This window comes from Heterocephalus glaber, unplaced genomic scaffold, assembly GCF_053883595.1.
Source record: "Heterocephalus glaber isolate CG9 unplaced genomic scaffold, H.glaber_assembly_v1.0 deba00001428, whole genome shotgun sequence".
NCBI lineage: Eukaryota > Metazoa > Chordata > Mammalia > Rodentia > Bathyergidae > Heterocephalus > Heterocephalus glaber.
Window position 1 is genome coordinate 12,071,925 of NW_028258293.1, and position 9,516 is coordinate 12,081,440.

At 56.1% G+C, this 9,516-nt stretch overlaps 1 protein-coding gene across 7 annotated transcripts in view; it reads left to right on the forward strand.

Annotated features, from left to right (window-relative positions):
* Positions 1-9,441, forward strand: part of Ptpn5 (protein tyrosine phosphatase non-receptor type 5) — a 56,468-nt gene extending 47,027 nt beyond the window's left edge. For 6 of the 7 annotated variants that reach the window (XM_013074660.3, XM_087211555.1, XM_087211557.1 and 3 more), the window contains 7 exons: positions 846-930; positions 4,532-4,611; positions 4,768-4,905; positions 5,475-5,585; positions 7,759-7,919; positions 8,006-8,119; positions 8,397-9,441. In XM_013074660.3, the coding sequence (XP_012930114.3) occupies positions 846-930; positions 4,532-4,611; positions 4,768-4,905; positions 5,475-5,585; positions 7,759-7,919; positions 8,006-8,119; positions 8,397-8,490 (783 nt within the window). In that variant the 3' untranslated portion in view covers positions 8,491-9,441. The remainder of the gene's footprint in view (positions 1-845; positions 931-4,531; positions 4,612-4,767; positions 4,906-5,474; positions 5,586-7,758; positions 7,920-8,005; positions 8,120-8,396) is intronic. The other variant, XM_021263908.2, reaches the window with a different exon arrangement.
* The last annotated feature ends 75 nt before the right edge of the window (positions 9,442-9,516 follow it).

Genomic DNA, 9,516 nt, shown 5'->3' on the forward strand with positions numbered 1-9,516 from the left:
CAGCTCACCCACTGTCCCCTCAGACTCAGTGCTCCAAGTTCTCGGAACTTGGCACTGTCTACAGAAGAAATCTGCCCATCCTGCCTGAGTGGGTCTGGTCCCAGCCTCCTCCTCCAGCCTCATGCTGCACCCCCAGCAGGCAGGGTCTTTCCACTTCCGGCTGGGCCAGCCTGCCTCTGCCTCTCTCCTCCTGTACCCTCCTCTTTACCCCATTCCCTCCCTGATGCCGCTGGAAAGCTGTCCTCTATCACCAGAGCCTCAGCTACTGCTGCAGGCTCCCACCACTGTCACCTCCCGAGAAGAAAGAGCTGGCATCCCATACGCCCCTCTCTGCCCAGTATATTATTGTAGATTCTGCCAGAGAGGAAGGAGCCAGGCCTGAGCACCCACCACAGGCAGTTTTACACAAGTGATTTCCTCCTTTTGCTTTTCACAGCAACCCAACACAACGAATAGTATGAGACTGTGTGCAGTCAGGTACTAAACCATATGGACAGAGTGGAGGGGGGTGCAGAGGAGGCAGGAGGCGCCAGAGTCGCAGTGGTTACCAGGTTGCATTTTGTCTGGTTCTTCTTCATTCACCGTCTATGTATTGAGTCTACCATGTGCCATGCTGCCCCTCCTTAAGCAGTAATCATAACATTTATTATGCACTCCGCACAAGCCAGGCACCATCGAAATGCTTCGTGGGTGCCACCTCATTTAATAATAAATGTCGGTCAGCTGAACGCATGCTCTCAAGCCAGCCCCTGTATAAGAAGCAGGAGGCAAGAAGTAGCCCCTGGATTTGAACATCTTTAAAGGCCAGTCCATACCTGCTCACACCCCGGGTCCTCCCCCTGCAGGAAATCCCCATGAACTTCGTGGATCCGAAAGAGTATGACATCCCTGGGCTGGTTCGGAAGAACCGGTACAGAACCATCCTTCCCAGTGAGTACTCGCTGCCCGGGATGTGGAGCATGACCTTCAGCCCAGAGTGCCAAGGGTGACGGGAGGAGGGGAGGAAGGCGGGTGCCAGGGAAGGGCAGAGGCCCATCCTTGTTGTCACACAGCCCTGCCTGGACCCTTGCCCTCCCGGCCAGATGCTGTGCTAGGTTCTGTAGAAACCCAGAGAGAATGGCTGGCTCCTGAAACATGTTTCTGCAGCCTTTCTCTCTTCAGAGTGGGCAGATTTTAAGGAGAGAAACCTAAGGCACAGGGAGGTTAAGTGTCGCACCTGGGCCTCTGTGACCCCCAAATCGGGCACTTTTGACTACCTGTGTTTGGTTGGATCGGATTGTCGGCCTCTAGCAGGCAGAGCCTCCCCCGACAGGTGAATGAGCTACCTTGTCCAGTGATGAGCTCCCCATCACTCAGTGTGTTCAAGTGAGACTGAGCTGTCCCTGCAAGGCCTGAGGGGGTTTTTCTCCATTGAGGGCAATTAGACCAGGTGACCTAATGCTCCCATGGCATCCCTGTGGTGTCATTTTCAGGGAACTTTCATCAAGCCCCTAAACACCTGCCACCCCTGCTTTTTCTGGCCGAAGACCTCAGGGCTCTCTTGGGGGTGGTTAACTTGTTAGAAGTGAATCCCCAAAAACCTACTCCACTAGTTTTGTTGAGTAGCGTGGCTTTTAAAAAGCAGTTTTGCCACCAGCATCTCCAACAACATGTAAGATGTCATGACTTATTTTTAACTTTTAAAATATCGACTTGTGGTTGCTATGGTTACACAGTCTCTAGGTAGTTCCGCTTAAACAAAGCACCATTTAAGGCCAGGATGCATTATTTAGTGTGGCTTATCTCTTCCCTCATCTTGCCCTTCCCTTCCCTCCCCAGCTATACCTGGAGGGAGGGGCCCCGGTACCCCAGAACCTAGCCGGGACTTTGCTGGCTTCTCTGAGCAGCCAGGGAGTCAGGCTATGGCCCCTTCCGACAGGCTCAAGACACTTGCAGCCCTGCCTCGAGCATCCAGGTCCCCAAGCCCAACAGAGAATCTTGTTTGTGCCACGTGTCCAGCCTGTGTCTTCAGAGACTGGGCTTGGGGACAGAGGACAGGCCAGGCTTAGCAGAGGCCACTCGGGATTCGGCACATGGTGAGGTTTGTGCTCGAGCTCATTTGACACATATTACCTGAGCCCCAGCTCCAGGAAACAAGAATTGGAACATGAATGCAGCACAGGCGCTGCATGCGTTGCTCTGGGCCTAGTGAGAGATTGTTCTGTGGACAGACAGCGTCAGAGTGGACAGCACTGAGAACAGGACACGGAGAATGAGTCGTGCACCTGCCCTCTGTGTCCCGAGCACCGGAACAGCGGCCAGCACACGGTAGTGGTCTGTGCCGATCTGAAGGAACAGATGAATGCGTGAATACAGTCTCTCTCAGTATAGCTCCCCCTCTATCCTCAATGCCAAGTGACTTTCGGCGTTCAGGCTTCCGAGTTGCCCAGTTCTGGGGGTGCCAATTACTCTGAAAGGAATGCCCCCAGAGTCGTGCCAGGCAGGCAGCCCTGCAACCTGGATTCTGCTTACTTGAGTCATCGTCGTAGTCTGACTCCCGCAGTCTCTCCATCCAGCCCGCCATTGGCACCAGTAGATGCCAGACAGAGACCTGCCCGGTCAGTCTTCTTAGGACTGCCCGTGTCACCCTCTCCGAGCATGGTTTGTTTCTCCAACTCTGGCCTCTGGTTCCTCTCCAGCTTCATCCCTGCCCAGTCCCGACCTCGTCCCTATGCCCTTGGCTCAGACAGAATAGGGTTTCTTTCTCTTCCTCCTACGGGTCCTTCAGCCCCAGCCCAGTGCCACCTCATCCAGGAAGCCCAGCTGCCCGAGCCAAGTCCAGGGCCTCTCTTGCCCCAGGGCGGTGCCCACTTCCCACACACTGCTGGTCTGCCTGCCCCGCACCGGGCTTCTTCAGGGCAACATCCTGTGGATCTAAAAGTCCATCCTCACATCACAGCACCTGACAGGTCTCCGCAGAGAATCATTACCGCTGCCTCTGCGGTTCCCTGATGTCAGAAAGGACTGGAGAGGGCAGCTTATGTCACCTTCCGTTGCCCCACCAGGTGGGCACCCTTCTTGGTCCCCATTAACTATGGTAAAACGTCAGTGACAGCAAGGGCAGCTACCTGCTCCACCATGCTCACTGCACACTGGCCACAACACTGGTCTAAGGGCTCTCCGTATTCATGGTAACTCCTTTCACCATGTAAGATAAATGAGCTTCAGCTGAGCATGGCAGCACACACCAAAAATCCCAGCACTTAGGAGGCTAGGGCAGAAGGATCACCCTGAGTTTGAGGACAGACTGTGCTTCATAATGAGTTCAGCAGCATCCTGGAATACACAGCGAGATACTGTCTCAAAAAATAAAAACAGAAAGGTGGGCCAGGGATTTAGCTCAGTGGTTCCACCACCTGCCTCACAAGTGCAAGGACCCAAGTTCAATCCCCGGTACCAAAAAAAACCAGAAAGGTAAGTGAAGTCATCCAGGAAAGAGTATCCCCAATTTATAGAGAAGGCACTGTAAGAGGAATGGCCCAGGCTGACATTGCTAATAAATCATTGAGTCACTTAGTTTCAAGTCATTGGAATCCAGGCTCTCTGGCTTGGAGTTGTATACCTTCACTGCCTTTTCGAGCCTTCAGCAGCACCTTTAGTCCGGCCCTCCCTCCCTATTCCAGTAGGGAAACTGAGGCCCAGAGAAGGGATAAAACCATGAGCTGGCAGCAGAGCAGGACCAGGACCCAGGCAGGGCACCCTGCCCACCCCTCAACACCTCCTTCACCATCGCAGCCTCTCAGGCTGGCAGTCAACACGGGGAGGCTTTGGCTGGAACAAAACCAGTTCTGCTCCAGGAGGAACGGGATGTCACAGGAATGCGGTCCTGTGGGGTCTGCCATGGAAAAAGACCGGGGGGACCTTTGTGCACGAGAGTCCGTGCTGCAAGGGCCCCCACAGTCTCGTTTCGGACATGGAAGGCTTCACCCTTTCATCCCAGTTTTCTCTTTCAACTGTCCATCCCCAAATCTACAGCACTTTATATCCATAAAGCACTTCGCAGTTTATATAGCACTTCCACGTCTGTCTTCTCATTTATCTTCCCAACAGCCCTAGAGGCGAGCTGTTTAAATTAAGTGTGAAAATTAAGGCTTAGAAAGGCCCTGTGTTTTACGAGATTACCCAGAGGGCAGGGACACTGCGTCCTCAGACTCTAGCTGCTGCCTGCTGTCCCGGACCTGTCCCCGGCTCACTTCTTTCTTGGCTGGCTTTCTCCAATCCAGAACACAAGATGCAGTGAGCACAGGGAAGCCTAGGGCACAGGCAGATGCCACAGAGGTGAGACCCAGGGCCGCTCCTTCTCCCCTCCTCTCCATCCTGGGTCCTCACCTGCCTGTGTGGACCAGGGGCAGATCAGTGTTTTGCTTCTGGGCCAGAGAAGAAAGAAGCACTAAGGTCTCAGAAGAAATGCAGATGCCCTGGCGTAGCCATAAAAGTGGGACCTGCATGAGGGCACCCAGCTCCGAGCCTCACCTGTCTCCCCCAACCCCAGATCCCCACAGCAGAGTGTGTCTGACCTCACCAGACCCCGAGGACCCTCTGAGTAGCTACATCAACGCCAACTACATCCGGGTACGTAGCCCCATCGCCACGGGCTCCCAGTGATCCATCCTCCAGGCTTGTCCCTAAACCAGTCTGGCTTCTGTCGGCCCGGAAGGAGCTGGTATGGGGACTGGGCCCCAGGAGCCCTGCCTCTGACCCTGACCCTGTGGACTTGGCTGCTCACAGGGCTACCGTGGGGAGGAGAAGGTGTACATCGCCACGCAGGGACCCATTGTCAGCACGGTGGCTGACTTCTGGCGCATGGTGTGGCAGGAGCACACGCCCATCATCGTCATGATCACCAACATCGAGGAGATGAACGAGGTAGGACCCCGGCACCATTGCCAAGTGCTGCCCCACCCTTTGTGGCCCTGGTGGCATTCATTCTCCTGTCAAGATGAGGAGATGTGAGGTTCAGTCATCTGCTCAGGGCTGCACAGTCAGAGGCAGAGCCTCCAGCTGGCCTGTGCCCCTCAGGTGCGCATGATCTCAGGCAGGAAGCTTTGCTCCTCCCAGGCCACCGGACTAACACTGGCTGTGTCTACACCCATAATGGCCCAGGTTTTGTTTTGGGTTTTTGTCTCTTTTTTTGGTACCAGGGATCAAACTTGAGTCCTTGCACTTTCAAGGCAGGCGGCAAAACCACTGAGCTCAGTCCCTGGCATGGCCCATGTTAAGTCCCCATAAAAGTCTTTCAAATGAGTATTATTTCCAATTTCCAGACGGGGAAAGTGAGGCTCAGAAAAGTAGCTTTACAAGTCATGAAGCTGAGATTTGAACTCAACACCGACAGCCAACATGTTGCCCTTGTATATCCCGCCACCAGCTGCAGGGGGGTGTCGGGAGAATGGGGGTGGATAGGGTGTGTCCCAGCCTCATCTGGGCCCCAACAGAAATGCACCGAGTACTGGCCGGAGGAGCAGGTGGTGTACGACGGCGTGGAAATCACCGTGCAGAAGGTCATTCACACCGAGGATTACCGGCTGCGGCTCATCTCCCTCAGGGTGAGGCCTGGCGCTGGGCTGGGCTGGGCTGGGCTGGGCAGGTGGGGTAGGGTCTCCGGTGGGGACTCCACAGAGCCCAGAAGTCCACTGTAGCTGAAACAGGCCTGTCACTCCCAGGATTCGCTGATGAGCAGGGTGACAGAGGAGTGCGTGGACATGTGGGCTAGAGGCCAAAGTGCTAGTTGCATTTCCCAAACCACCGTTGGTTCTGATGCTTTTGGGCTCGCTGTCTCTACACTGCCACTCACAATGTCTTCTAGCTCGAGTCAGGTGCTCCCAAGGCCAGGAATATCTGGGTAAGGGAACCTCAGCAGCTTCCAGCATTGTTCTTATTACTGAGGATTGTTAGGACTGTGAGCTTCAGCCTAAAAACATCCCCACAGCAGCGATGCTGGGCTTCCAGTCTGTAGTGCCCAACATGTCCATCAGAGGGCAGGCACTTCTTGCTCCTTTGGGCTTGTGCAGGGAAGCTGTGATCACAGAAAATGGCAAGAAAAAGGAAGACACACGGTATGAGCAATTCAGAACAGCCCAGAAGAGTGGAGGGAGGTGTCCTCCCACCCTGAAGTTGTGCTTCTTCCAGGATAGCATAACAGAAGAGACTGTTCCTTTGGTATCAGAGAAATTAGTAGGTTCTCTTTCTGAGAAATGACATGATCTGAGTTTGAGGAAAGTGGAGTCCATTGGAACAATGCTGAAGTGTGGAAGAGGTGAACCGGGCACTAGGACCTGAAGCCTTATCTAGAAACAGGCTGCGAAGTGCACTGATGCAAACAGCCACAGAGTTCAGCTCCAGAAAATGAGTTCAAGGCCTGAGGCTCAAAGCTCTGAGCTGCCCCCTCTCCCACGGGATAGGATGCTAGGCCAGCACCCACGTGAGCAGCTCTAAGATCCAGTCTTTCTGGAGGACCTGAAGGGCCAGGAAGACTGTGGTAGCCATCACAGCCAGGTGACCTAGGAACCTGCTTCACATGTAGAAATGCCCAGGAAAGAGGCTGTGCAGCAGGGATGTTCGTCTTTCAATGCCGTAGGCCTGGTTAGTTGAAAAACCAAGGCATCTTGGGGTTTGAAGGTATTTGCTTTTATCCATAAACTGTCACAAGCACCTGCCTTGGGCTTGATTCTGAGTTGGGTGCCAGGAACACAGATGTCCAAAGCCTGGATTCTCTCGTCCAGAAGTGCCTATAAGATGCAAAGTGCCAAGCTAGAGATAGGCGAGGCTACAGAAGATAGATACTCGGCCAGCTGCCATGCTCGGGGATGGCTTCCTAGAAGTCACAGTGCTGCATGGGGTCTGAAAGGATGGGTGAGACTTGCCCAGGAGCGAAGGCAAGGTAATAGTTGAAGGCATGCACGATGCAACAGCTCTGTGATGCGTGCGTGTGTGTGTGTGTGTGTGTGTGTGCACGCGCCCGTGTGACACGCAATACTGTACTTTGGAGATTCCATTACAACCTTTTAGAGCACAGGAGCTCAAGGAAAAGGACGCAGTAGCAGATGTGCCTGGAAGAGTAGGAGCTACTCCCAGCAGGTTATTTGCCGGCCTCGGGACATAGGAGAGAGTGGGTTTTATTCTGACCGCAGTGAGAGCCTCCGAAGGGAGTCTTGGTCTCGGTTGGTTGAGGCTGCTATAACCAATACCCGAGGCAGAGTGGCTTCAGGACAGCAGATTGATTTCTCCCAGTTCTGGAGGCTGGGAAGTCCAAGGTACAGCCCCACCCTCAAACACGCTCAGCTCATGGTGGGAATCAGGTTTGAACATAGGGATTGGGGGGTGGAAGGACACAAAGGGTGTTAGAGCCGTGCGGCAGCGGTGTGTGGGGACAGAGATCCCACCTGCTGTGGGTCTGGGCTGGTCAGGAGGAGGAGGGAGCTCAGCGCAGTAGAGGGAAGATCGGGGACGTTTCCAAGATAAGGAACCTGGATAACAGTGAATTGGAAAAGGGACTTCTGGCCTCTTGGATGATCCTGGAGTCCTGGAGACGAAGCAGAGAGCAGGCCGTGGAGACTGCCAGGCTTGGGGCCTCTGTCTGGGACCCCGGCCGTGGGGTGCAGGTGGGAGGACTGAAGGGTCGCTGTCTGTATCCTCCTGCCTCCCTCCGGTCTCTGTCTCGGGGTTTGTGAGCTAAAAGCGTTCACTTGTGTCTGGCCTGGGCCTCTGTCTCCTGGGCAGAGTGGGACTGAAAAACGGGGCCTGAAGCACTACTGGTTCACATCCTGGCCCGACCAGAAGACCCCAGACCGGGCACCCCCCCTCCTCCACCTGGTGCGGGAGGTGGAGGAGGCAGCCCAGCAGGAGGGGCCCCGCTGCGCCCCCATCATCGTGCACTGCAGGTGGGTTCCCCCCGCCCTCCAGGCCCGGGTCCCCTGCCCCAGCCCTGGGCTGCCCTGCCCCTCACCCATCCCCCCACGGCCCTCAGCGCAGGGATTGGGAGGACCGGCTGCTTCATTGCCACCAGCATCTGCTGCCAGCAGCTGCGGCACGAGGGCGTGGTGGACATCCTGAAGACCACGTGCCAGCTCCGGCAGGACAGGTCAGCCCACGGTGGGGGTGGCAGCAGGGGGTCTGACGAGTGCACGGGTGAGGGGCAGACGTGGTGGTTCGCGAAGGGCCAGGGTCCAGACAGTTCCTCTTCCGGAAGGAGAGGGGAGACGGAGCTGGTGGGCAGAGGGCCAGAGGGCAGAGGCTGGCCAGGGTTGTCTCAACGTTGCACAAGGACAAGGCCCCCAGCGTCTCTCCGGGGTGACTGGTACTCTTGGGTGTGGGGCCCCTCCTGCAACCCACCCCCACTGTGCATCTCTGCTGGGCAGGGGTGGCATGATCCAGACATGCGAGCAGTACCAGTTTGTGCACCACGTCATGAGCCTCTATGAGAAGCAGCTGTCCCGCCAGTCCCCAGAGTGACCGCGCTCCTCTTCCCAGGTCCTCTGGGCCCTGCCTGGGTCCTGGCCTGCTCCCCATTCTGCCCGTCCTCCCCTCTCAGTGTGCTCCCTCCCTCCTCGGTCAGCCTGGCCTGGCCCCTACCCCAGCGTAGCTCTTCCTACTGTACATATGGGGAGTCAGGGAGGGCAGGGGGGGAATGTGCCAGGCCAGGCCTGGGGCCCAGGGGCCTGACCCACACCGTGCAGCCCCGGGGCCTCAGTTTTAACGACGGTTCCATTGCTACTTGGTCCAGAACATTTCCATGCTGCCCTCTTGAGTGTCCTGCCGCAGCGCGTTGTCTGTCCACCCATCTCTGCTCTCTGTACCGGACACTGTGTCTCCTCGGCCCAGGAAAGGGGCCTGAGCTCCAGCCCCTGGCAGCCCAGGCAGAGGTGCCTGTCTCGGGTCCCCCACCCCACTTCCCCCAACAAGCAGGCTGCGTTTTGTGCCCTTAATTGGGACCAGGATGTAGAGGGCGGGGCCGCAGAGGACCTGGAGGCCAAGGACAGGGAGCTGCCAGCTGGGCACAGTCTCTGGGTTGGGGTGGGCATCACAGCCCAGATGGCCTCGGGCTGTCAGGTGCCTTCGGGAGGCATGGGAGGGGAAGGGGACAGCTGGGGGTGGGAACCCAGATGCTCTGGGCCCTGGTGGGCGTGGGCGGGGGCAGCGTGACACATCTTCCTGCATCACTGTGGGAAAGGCCTCCCAGGAGTCTCGCTGCGTGTCGCTCTGCGTGTGTTCCCGTGTCCGTGCGTGTGTTGAGAGCCCATCAGCAGGGCATGCATGACTTCAGCAACATGTGTTATCTTGGAGCCACGTGTTTTTATTGCTGACTTTAAATATTTATTCCACGACAGAGATATTTGGTGTCTTTTTATAATTCGCTCGTGGTCATTAAATAGAGCAATAAACAGAGCATTTGGAGCAAAACTAGCCTCCTGGGTCTGTGTGATTTACCTCTCCACCCTGCTTTCTGCCTCCCTGCACAAGGCTTTGGGACCTCTCTTT